The 11,248-nt window shown below is 35.7% G+C and overlaps 1 protein-coding gene across 3 annotated transcripts in view; it reads right to left on the bottom strand.

Annotated features, from left to right (window-relative positions):
- Positions 1-69: 69 nt before the first annotated feature.
- The window catches only part of LOC123872865 (leucine-rich repeat-containing protein 28-like), a 15,928-nt gene continuing 4,749 nt past the window's right edge, over positions 70-11,248 (bottom strand). Inside the window, exons 1-5 of one of the 3 annotated variants that reach the window (XM_045917458.1) lie at positions 8,564-9,260; positions 7,139-7,289; positions 6,119-6,697; positions 5,886-6,017; positions 78-96 (exon numbers count right to left, since the gene is read on the bottom strand). In XM_045917458.1, the coding sequence (XP_045773414.1) occupies positions 5,891-6,017; positions 6,119-6,697; positions 7,139-7,289; positions 8,564-8,957 (1,251 nt within the window). In that variant the 5' untranslated portion in view covers positions 8,958-9,260 and the 3' untranslated portion in view covers positions 78-96; positions 5,886-5,890. Of the gene's footprint in view, positions 97-5,819; positions 6,018-6,118; positions 6,698-7,138; positions 7,290-8,563; positions 9,261-11,248 lie in introns of those variants that run through there. The other 2 variants (XM_045917461.1, XM_045917460.1) reach the window with 2 other exon arrangements.

Here is an 11,248-nt window from a genome sequence, read left to right as displayed (position 1 = left end):
ACGCTTTGATAAATTTAAATATTTTTATCAAATTTTCAGTTAATTTTTAATGACTTTATCACTGGTTTGAACCAGCCAGACACCAATCTATCTACACTTTTTCTAATTCATTCATATTCATTGTAAAACTATGGTGTTTTTTTTTTGATGACGTGATGAACAGTTTTTATATGTATGAAAATACCTTTCTACAATTTTACAGTAACATATTATTACGTGCGTATTGGCAGATTAGAATCGACGCTTGCAATGTGGCCACATTGTGTATCAGCCAAACGTCAAAGTTAATTTATTAATATATTTTATGCAAAATTGGTGCATAAATACCCTATGCCCTGTTCTGAAAGAGTGCGTAAAGTACTTAGCGATCGACAAACAGTGACTATTAAATCACGACGAATTAATACGCCATCGAAGGCTGCTTAAAGAATTCAAAGAGTTGTCTTCCAACCTTGCGGTTGTATGGGGCGAACTGCAGATGCCCGTTCAGTACTTACTCTTGCCTCGTCTAACTTAGCCTGAATTTGTGTTAGAAGACATGGCAGAAGATATCACCACTCCGTGTCCCCGTCCGACTCAGGTCAAATGTAAGACGAGATGGCAGAAGATGTCGGTACTCCGTATTCGCCCTCCGTCTTAGGTTGAGCCTATGCTAGAAGAGATGTCAGAAGATATCGCCACTCCGTATCCCTGTCCGACTAAGGCTGAGCTTATGCAAGAAGACATGGCAGAATATATCGGAACTTAGTGTCCCCGACCAAACCAGCCTGGGCCTGTGTTAGAAGACATGGCAGAAGATATCACCACTCCGTGTCCCCGTCCAACTCAGGTCAAATGTAAGAAGAGATGGCAGAAGATGTCGGTACTCCGTATTCCCCCTCCGACTCACGCTGAGCTTATACTAGAAGACATAGCAGAAGATATCGCCATTCCGTGTCCCTGTCCCACTAAGGCTGAGCTTATGCTAGAAGACATGGCAGAAGATGTCGGTACTTAGTATCCCCGTCCAACCCAGCCTGAGTCTGTGTTAGAAGGCATGCCAGAAGATATCACGAGACTACGTGCCCCCGCCTGATGCAGGTCAAGCTTATGTTAGAAGTCGTGTCTTCTTGTATGTATGGATCGATGTATAGATGTTTGTTACTCTTTCACGCAAAAAATGCTGGACAGGTTTGGCTTAAATTGGCAGTGGAGATAGGTTGTACCCTAGGTTAACACATAGGCTACTTTTTACTCTGGAAAATCAACGAGTTCCCATGGGATTTTTAAGAACCTATATCTACGGGAACGAGGTCGCGGGCATGAGCTAGTATGTTATGTGTATGACCGACTTAACTCACCTATTTGTCAGAGTATACCCGACAGTTTCAGTACTATACATGTTGCACTAGTTTCAATTGCACTTTATTTCTCAACTACGCCACTTTGCTAAAACTTACGTCTGAAGCGAAACGGTCTAAAACATAATGTCTTCGGATTTTAAATTATTACTATCGAGCGTTGCCTGTTTGACTTGGTATATATTTTTATATAACAAATAAAGACTTTTATATAGAACAATAATCTTTTATACGAAGCTATATGTATATTACGCCATTTTACACCCAAAACCAAGCGGATGGCATTCGCCAAAACTATTTTAAATAAATTATTAAGTATTTTTTTATTATATATAAGTATATCGCTATTGCATACAGTTGCGTGTCAACCACAGCTTAGCAATCATATAGTAGCTGCAAAGATTAGTTGACTTTATAGCAAGTTCTAGTCTAGCGCTCATACCTAAATGACATTCGATAAATGAATGATCAAATACTGGTGTTAAAGTCTTAAATTCAAAAATACTTCCGTACACACTCACGAACTTACATTAAGGGACATGATACTTGCCTGCCCGCGAAATTCAAATTTAATTTGGTTTTTCACATTTTTTAAACTAATACGACAACGTAGGCTTATAGCATTTTTAATTGCGACAATGGTAGTATCATCCTCACAGGTTTATATAAAAATCTTTACTTGAAAGGGTCCAGGTTAAGAAATTAGCTGTAGTATCGACTAATTCTGACACATTAATTAATTATTAGTTTAAAAAATGCGAAAAACCAAATTAAATTTGAATTTCGCGGGCAAGCCCGTCGCTTCCACCTTAAAGTACGTTCGTTTACTAAGATTAACTTTATTATCTTCATCACCAGAGATTAGATTTGTTAACTACTATAGTTGGTGGTGTCAAGACGTAATTAATTTACGTTTACTTTTTAGAATTTATAGTATTAATATTTATTTTAAGCTTTATCTTATAAGTATTTTCTGTACAGCTGGATTTTTATAGTAGAGTTGTTTTTATAGCTCTGTTTTGCATAATGATAATTTAATGACCATTAAACGGGTCAAAATACAAAGCGAGTATGAAGTACGCTTTGGGTTCGAGTTTATTGATTGCCTAACTGTACGATTGTTAGACTGTGATCTCAACCGTTTTGCTTCAGATAAACTTCTGTTCCATTAATATAAGGCACAAATGTGGAGACATATTTTTAAATTAAATTATTGAGTATAGACAAGCTAGTTTTTCATAGTTTATGTTGATTGATGATGATCGTGAAAATATTATATATGTATATGCCACGCGTTTTTGTATATCGAGTACTTAAAATCATGTTGTACTATTTGAAACGGACTTTTTGTCTCTTTTTTCGAACAAATTTTTAATTTTAAGCTATTTACCACAGCCTAGAAATAATCGTCAATCCGAACCAAACGTAAAATAACGTAAACTTAAAAACATTACTAGTGCAAACGTCTCATTTTTATCGTTATTGATATTTAAATCATTTAGATAATAAAAATCAATAATTATTTTCTCATTAATATGTGACTAACTCATTATATTTGTTCATAAAATGCATATCACGTGCAACGCGAATCTTAGTGCGTGTTCACGTCAAAAGTGCAGGCGTATTGTTAGGCGTACCGGGGCGTGAATACAACGTGAACACTAAAACCGAGATGTATTTAGTGCACTTTACTTCGAGTTAAAACGAGACCGATTTATGTCAGACACATAACTATGTCTCGTTTTAACTCTAAGAAAAGTCTGACCAAAGTCAAAGTATACTATATATCTCGGTCTCATATGCCCGGTAGAAAATATTGTACATCGAACTATCATCTTTGCCCTCGCCTTATCCCGTTACGCGGGGTTCGCTTTCCTTATCATACGGCGCCATGTAGATCACGTGTTAGCGTCTTCGTCATTGAGGCCGAGGTGTTTCATGTCCCTTTAGACATTTTTCATCCAGATAGTTTGCGGTCTTGCTCTACCCCCCTTTCTTGCAGCGAAAGGTACATTTTCACCACGTAATCGTCGCGCCTACACATTACGTGTCCATACCATCTAAGCCTTGATTCCGATATTTTGACGGTTATGGGTGCAACTTTAAAGCTTCCTCTAATATAGGTACTCGTTCTGTACTTACTCGTAATAAGAGATTTTGGCTTTGTAGAGCGTTGTCTCTGTCACTCATACCAATGTGAAGTTTTTCAACGATAGAGACGATCTACGAAACCGTTATCTCGTTCTAAAGTTCGATGAATACATACATACAATATTTCCTGCCGGGCACTGTATATGTTTTGTATCTCGCGTGCACACCTACAATTTGACGTGGACACTATTATTATACCCTATCCGCGGATTCATGTTGGTATAGTGCTCTCTCTGTTTGACTCTATCATTTGTATGAGATTGTGTAACAGAGAGAGGAGAGAGAGCGATATACTAACATTTCCATGGAATGTAGTTTTTGTATAGCGCTCTCTCTGTTTTTGTATGGGATTATGTAAGAGACAGCGCGCTACTAAACGTATAGTAGTTGAACTGTTATTTTTAGGATGTGGTACATTTCTGTCTGTATTCTTCGGTTGTGATGTGATATTTTTACAATCCGCATTTTAATATGAATTATTTTACAAATTCAATAAATTATTATGTTTACCAAACTCTTGTACGCTGTCAGCAATTTTAATTTATTTATTTAATGATTTCCATGGTGGCTGGTTAATGTAATAAAAACGAAAAATAAAAGTCTTAAATCAATTTCGGCTTTTTATTTTCTCTTTCCAGAATTTTTTATTCAATATATAAATACAATTAAGTTACTTGTCTATCTGCTTAAGCAGATTAGATAGTTGTTCTGGTCTAGTAGGAGGCTACGGCCGTGACTAGTTACGACCCTACTGGCAGAGCCAGCCACGCTGCGGCTTTTCGCCAGGTCGCCATTCTTAGGGACCCAATGTCTATCGGTTTTTCGAACTATGTGCCGTGCCAATTGCTAGTTAGATACCCGTATATAAAAATAGTACCTATATACCGTCCATTCCATCAGCCTGTATGCGTCCACTGCTGGACATAGGCCTTTCCAAGAGCGCGCCACCAAACACGGTCCTCCGCCTTCCACATCCACCCGCTCCCCGTCACCTTCACGTCATCAGTCCAGCGGGCTGGAGGTCGTCCCACACTACGCTTACCGGTACGCGGTCTCCACTCCAGAACACGTCTGCCCCAACGGCCGTCGGTTCTGCGACAGGCATGGCCTGTCCATTGCCACTTCAGCTTGCTAATCGTTTGAGCTATGTCGGTCGCTTTTGTTCTCCTGCGAATTTCCTCGTTCCGGATTTTATCCCTGAGAGTAAGGGTGCCTTTCCACCAGAGATGTGCTATGCAGCTATGCTACGAAGATGAAATCTACGCTACGAAGATGCGCCGCCGCAAAGTAGCTGCGCGAGAAAGATGTGCAGCTCGAGCTATGCGATGTATCGATAGTAGGGAAGCGGTGAGAGCGACGCGGTGAGGAGAGAGGTGCTCACGCGTCCTGCCGTGCTTGCATATAGCTACACCACTCGCGACGGCCCATAGCAGGCATCCATAGCACGCATCCTTCCATATAAAAAACATATCTTAGTTGAATCCGCTTCCACCAGTGCTAAGCTATGTGCACAATGAATATGATTGGTGGATAGCAACGTAGCATAGCAGATCTATAGTGGAAAAGCAGCCTTATACCCAACATAGCTCGCTACATAGCACGCTGAGCGTGTTTTAGTTTGTGGAGATCAGCGTCCACGTTTATGCTCTATGCGTCATCACAGGTAGGACATTGAAGACCTTAGTCTTAAGGCTTTGCTATATACCGCACCGTACCCTAAATAAAAAGGTTCCTTATTTATTTATGTAGGTGTAAAGCCTCCCGGCCCTAATGTCTGCCATTTGTACCGACGCGACGTTAAATCCAATATAAACCGTCTCAGTCGACTGCTTTTTTCTCGGATCCTGATATGTTACTTTTCGATAAATAGCATTTTGTGTCCTCGAAATAGATACCCCTGAGTTGTTATGGATTCAGTGTGATCTTGTTGATTTTTAGGGTTCCGTACCTACCTCAAAAGAAAAAAGAAACCCTTATAAGATGACTTTGTTGGCTCGATTGTACCTACTTGACGTGCTATAATACCTTACCTACCTGCCAAATTTCACGATTCTAGGTCAACGGGAAGTACCTACCATGTAGGTTTTCTTGACATACATGACAGACGGCCAGACAGACAGACAGACAAAAAAGTAACCCTATAAGGGTTCCGATTTTCCTTTTGAGGTACGGAACCCCTAAAAATCTATGAAAACCCAAAGGATTTCGTAAGTAAATAAGATGCACAAATGTTATAAATACTTAGCATGTTTGTAGGTAAAATTATAATGTAGAGTTTACCAGGGAATTACCGGAATTACCTTCATAAAATAATAGAAAAACCAGGACTAAGTTGTTCAAGTATTTTAATAAATAATAAAGTTGCCTCTAGCTATCTATAATCTACAATATAGGTAATATTATTTTGTAAAAGTGAACTCCCATGTCAGGAGAGCTTTGCCAGTTTTCCATTTTTCAGCACAAGATTTGGAACAAAATTCGGCGTTTATTAAAACATCTTCGGTATTTTCAATTAAAATTATTTTTCTGAAATCGAAACAAAATATCATATAGTTAGGTATTATTTAGAGATCTCGGTAGATGAAATCTTTTAAACAACTTTAAAATATTAAGTAATAAATACGTACTCTAAGCAAAATTCGAAATAGACGAAATCGAATAAAGGTTTTTTGCAGTCCACATTTTCACATCTCGATATAGGTCCATTGCATAAATCATCCTTAAGGAATTTCGGTAAATAATAAAAGTGTTCTTCCACAATGTCCGATGGAACACAGTATCCTTTCATTTTAGCTTTGATGAACAGTTTGTCTACTTTCGTATCTCCTTTGCATTTCTCATAGTATTCTTCGTTAATATCCTTTTTAGAACACAAACCATTCTTCAGATTGAACTCTTCAAAATGCTCTTGAAGATTATTGATATTGTTATTGTTTTCCAAATTTTCGTCATAATTAACATCAGAATAGACACTAATAGTTGGTGATGTAGTCAATCTTTTTGAAGCACTATCGAGCATTTGGTAAAATTTTCTTTTGCATAGTTCCACAAGACTTGGTGTAGTAATGATATTTCTATCTAAAATGTGTTCAAACTTTCTAGGAAAATGTATTTCTCTTCTATTAGATTCATTGTTAATTTGTCTCAGTTGTAGCAAGAGTGTATCGTTGTACTTTGAGTCGTTACATATTGAATTGCCAAAACATCTGTAAGCCAAAAGAAATATTTTAATTCGGTAACTACACTCATAAATTTCCCTCTGATTTTCGCCTTCCAAAAGTAGTTTTTTTTTTTTTTCAAAAATAAGTTTTTCTTTACCGATTACCCGAAAACTGTAAAATTTCTATTTAAATCGGAAAAGAGTAAGTTCTCTCATTTGGAAGGAGAAAAATCAGAAGGAATGTCAGGAAACTCTCAGTGCAATGTGTGCAATTTATAGCTATTAACTAAGTAATACTACTTAATTATAAAGCAACAACATATTCTTGAATTCTTGGCTTGGTAGGTAGCACGTAATACAAGACATTTAGGGAATCTTTTTTTTATTTTATCATTCATTATTCGTGGAACGTTTAGCTTTTCGTTAACGTCTTACTAAAATCTTTACAGCCAGGCATGCCATTTTATTATTTAAATTTTAAACTTACCCTATATTAAGGCTTCTAGTCTGTTGCCCTCTAAACATATGGTACCACAGGGAATAGGGTATTGTGCTCAGACTTCGGTTTCGCCAGAATCTGAATTCGCAGTGATGGTAATTGTACACGGGTCTTTGGGGCAGCCATTGTAATTTATTATCTGAAATATTATTAATATGTTTTAGCTAAGAAATTGTAAGACAAGTGTAAATCAATAAAAAAAATTATAACACCCCCGACAAGTGATGGTTACAGTAACTAGAAAAGAGCTGATAACTTTCAAACGGCTGAACCGATTTTCTTGAATTATAGCTAAGAACACACTCAATCAAGCCACCTTTCAAACAAAAACCTAAATTAAAAATCGGTTCATTAGTGTAGGAGCTACGTTGCCAAAGACAGATACACACGTCAAACTTTTAACACCCCTCTTTTTGGGTCGGGGTTTAGAAATGATTTTAATAAATGAACTAAACTTTAAAATACTTAAATAAATATAAAAATTATAAATCAGAAATATCATTAAAACCACTGTATAAAGAGGCAAGGCGCCCAAAATGCTGGCTTCAGAGCTTTTGCGCATTAACCGCTGAAAAATTACATTAGATCCATTGTGTCAGGCTAACAAAACCTGGTGTCTGCTATAGTCTGCGAACAATTAGCTCAACTTTCTTCAGCGGTTTCCGCAACTTGGGAGTTAAATGGGTCAAACAGATCAATAAGGAAACGTTAGACTTGATTTATAACGGCCAGTTTGTTATCTACTAACATAACTACAACAGTTACAACTGCTTCCGTTGCTTTACGAGGGACACTAAATCTGCTTGTATTGGGAGCATCAAATGTAGGTTGTTAGATTTATCGGAATCAATTCAGTGCAATAAATTGTTTCATACACATTATATTTTTTTGTATCGGCTGGCTACACGTTTCAAAATGTCTACTTTCGCAAGAAGTAAGTAGTAATAATGTTTATTTCGAGTAGTTAGTTCACTTTAGGTTTGAAATATATCGAAACCTATCCGTTATCTGCCGATAAGCTACTTAGCAATATACTTATTTAATATATAAGTTTAATAAGAAATTAAAAATTGATTTTTTGAAAAAGAACAACGTTCCTAACTCATTTCGGCCATAAATGCCGTAAATGTTGCCAATTATAATATTTAGCAATGCGAATCATTTCAACCTTAAAATATTTTCAGGTCATCGTAGAAATATTACAAAATCTCCTACCTACAGACATTTAAAGTACTTAAAAGCTTACAGTTAATTTGTTTTCCCTTAGTAATCTGTTTTATGAACATATATTTTAAAGAATTATTTATTATACTTAGCAACTTACCTTTTTATTAAAATTGTTTAATTTGTTATATCGCACGCACACGCAAATGAGTTAAATAACACTCAAACCAAATCAACAACATGAATTACCACAAACCGATAGGTATCGTAGCATCCGTAGTTCAGAGATCCTTAAAGGCAGTTCGCGCAGCTCATTTTCGTCCAATATCAAAAATTTGAGGCTCCTCATTTCGCCAATCTCGTCCGGTATAAATTGCAATCGATTCCCACTAAGGTCCAAGCACTTTAGGCGACTCAACTTTGATATCTCTCTCGGCAACTTGGTAATGTCATTCCCGCTCAGATATAAGCTCTCTAGGTTATTCAGTTTACCGATATCGCTGGGTATACGTGATATTAAATTTTCCTTCAAATAAATATCCGTTATCTCGGTTTCTTCACCTTGGAGATGTTGTAGTGGGAATTCCGTGAAACCTCTGTAGTTCCAATGTAGGACACTGTTCACTGCTTGCTTGTAGTCCATTTTGTATTTGCGAAATTTTCTTCTTTTTCTTATTCAACGTTCACCTTTTCAATTCCTGCTTCTTATCTAGGTAAACGCTTACCATTGTTTATAAAATTTTAATCAAGTATATCTAATAAGCTTGTTCTGCTTTTATGAAGTTTTCGTCTTCTTCTATACGTTCACGTAATTGTTTTGTTATGTAAACATTTACCATTGCTTATTCATTTCTTATAATTATATTTAATATTTTGTTAACTTGTCCTACAGATAACTTTACTTAAGTACTTTAGATAATTCAATAGAGTGTACTTTAGTAATTCAATAGAATTTTTACGCATGATTTTTTCAAATCATTGTAATTTTTGCGCCCAGATGGTTTTTAAACTTCATAATTAATTATTTTAGTCGGAATTTTTTTTAATTTGCAGTTAGTTACACTAACATAATGTTGTTTGTTCACGATAAAGACGCGTTTATCTTATTCCCGTCTCAGTTAGACTGCGTCTCGTCCGAGGTTAGGGAGGATTATTTTTAAAACTGTAGCAAGGTCTCTTATTTAAAATTAGAGCATCAATTTCATCGCGTTTATTGAATTCGGTTGCCAATCTTTGGTTGATGCATGCTGTGCGTTATTTAGATCACAACCCGTGATCAATATCAATGAGATTAATATTGTGATCCATCAATAAACCATACTAAATGCTCAAAATATCACAATTCAGGATGAAACTCCGAAATTGTCAATTTTTGGAGCCGAAATGGAAATATGAAATAATACATTTTAAAGGACTTTTTCATGATTAGTTCATATTATGCGATCTATGATATTTTTTACGTCTATTGATAACCATTTTTTATATGTATAACTTTGCTGTCTCTTCTACCTAAAAAAAAATATGTGATTTACCTAATTATATGAGGAAAAAATAATCGTCGGAACTACCTAGGTACTTGCTTCAGAGACAATTTTTACTAATTACTAAGAAAAATCTCTTTTGTTCTGGATAACAATAACAAATAAGTTATAAGGTAAGATAAAATACACACTCTTAAGAAGGTAAGTAGGAAGGTACCTATGTTATTATAGAAATCTAGCCTAAACAAAAAACGGTATCTAATTAAATAATAAACGTATTCGATATTGAGTATAATAATTTGGCCTATGTCCAAGAATCGTGAAATATCTTCAGGTTGAGAACGTGCCGAGCGCGTTCACAGACATAAACAATGGCACCACGGCCGGACGCGAAACTCTTGATGTCATCTCCTGGACTATAAATGAGTTGCATTTAGTGGATTACGCCAAAGGTAGACTTTCGTGGGTCGCCACTTGCGGACAAATGGTACGGATGTGTCGCGGCTTTTTTACCCGACTACGGCAAAGCCGAAAGGAAGGGTTATGATTTTAGTAGTTTATGTATGTATTTATTAATCGACTTCAAAAAAAGGAGGAGGTTCTCAATTCGTCGGATTTTTTTTTTATGTATGTTCCCCGATTACTCAAAGTCCCCTAGACCTATTTGGATTTTTTTTCGTTTGAAAGGGTATACCGTGCAGGTGGTCCCACACTTTGGTGAAGATCTGATGAATATCTTCGGAGATGGAGAACAGAACTCCTCATGGATAAGAGCAAATTGCTCGCGCTCAGTGTAAAAGCTTAGTAAACAAAAATTATTTTTCACTTTTTAGTGTTTGTGGTTTTTGAAGTCGGTTTTATACCGCAACTACACATTTTTACAGAAATCTGGAAAACTATAGACGCAGATATTATTTTCTAAAAAATCGTACCTATAATTTTTATAATTTTTTTGATTTTTTTTGAAGTTGATTGGTTAATTTTGGTTAATAATTAATATTGGTTATAATAATTGATTATAATCAAATGAGGATTTTTCTTCCAAAAAATCTGTTACCACGAGATGATGCGATAACCGTGTAAGGGCTGTAAAAAGTGCAACACATTTTTCGTGATGTCAGCAGCTGTAGAACTCGTTAAAAAAACTGAGAATGTTTTTGCATTAATTTATTTTCATATCGTGTAAGTACAATTTTTTTATACTTATAAATAATATAGTAAACATTGAAGCTAAATTTCTGTTTAAATATTTTGAAATGATGTCTATGTAGTAAATATTCTATTATTATAATATTTGCAATACTTAATAGTCATACAAAATTGGTAGTAAAATCGACAAAGAGTTTTGTTATATAAGGAAAAATATGTTAAATATTTTAATTTAATAATTTAATATACTTAAATTTATTTAGTTTTGACTAAATAAGATCAGACTTTGAAGAATATTGTAAGC

This window comes from Maniola jurtina, chromosome 15 (genome assembly GCF_905333055.1).
Source record: "Maniola jurtina chromosome 15, ilManJurt1.1, whole genome shotgun sequence".
NCBI classification, from domain to species: Eukaryota; Metazoa; Arthropoda; class Insecta; order Lepidoptera; family Nymphalidae; genus Maniola; species Maniola jurtina.
The sequence above is the reverse complement of the archived record's forward strand: the minus strand, read 5'-3'. Positions and strand labels throughout refer to the sequence as shown.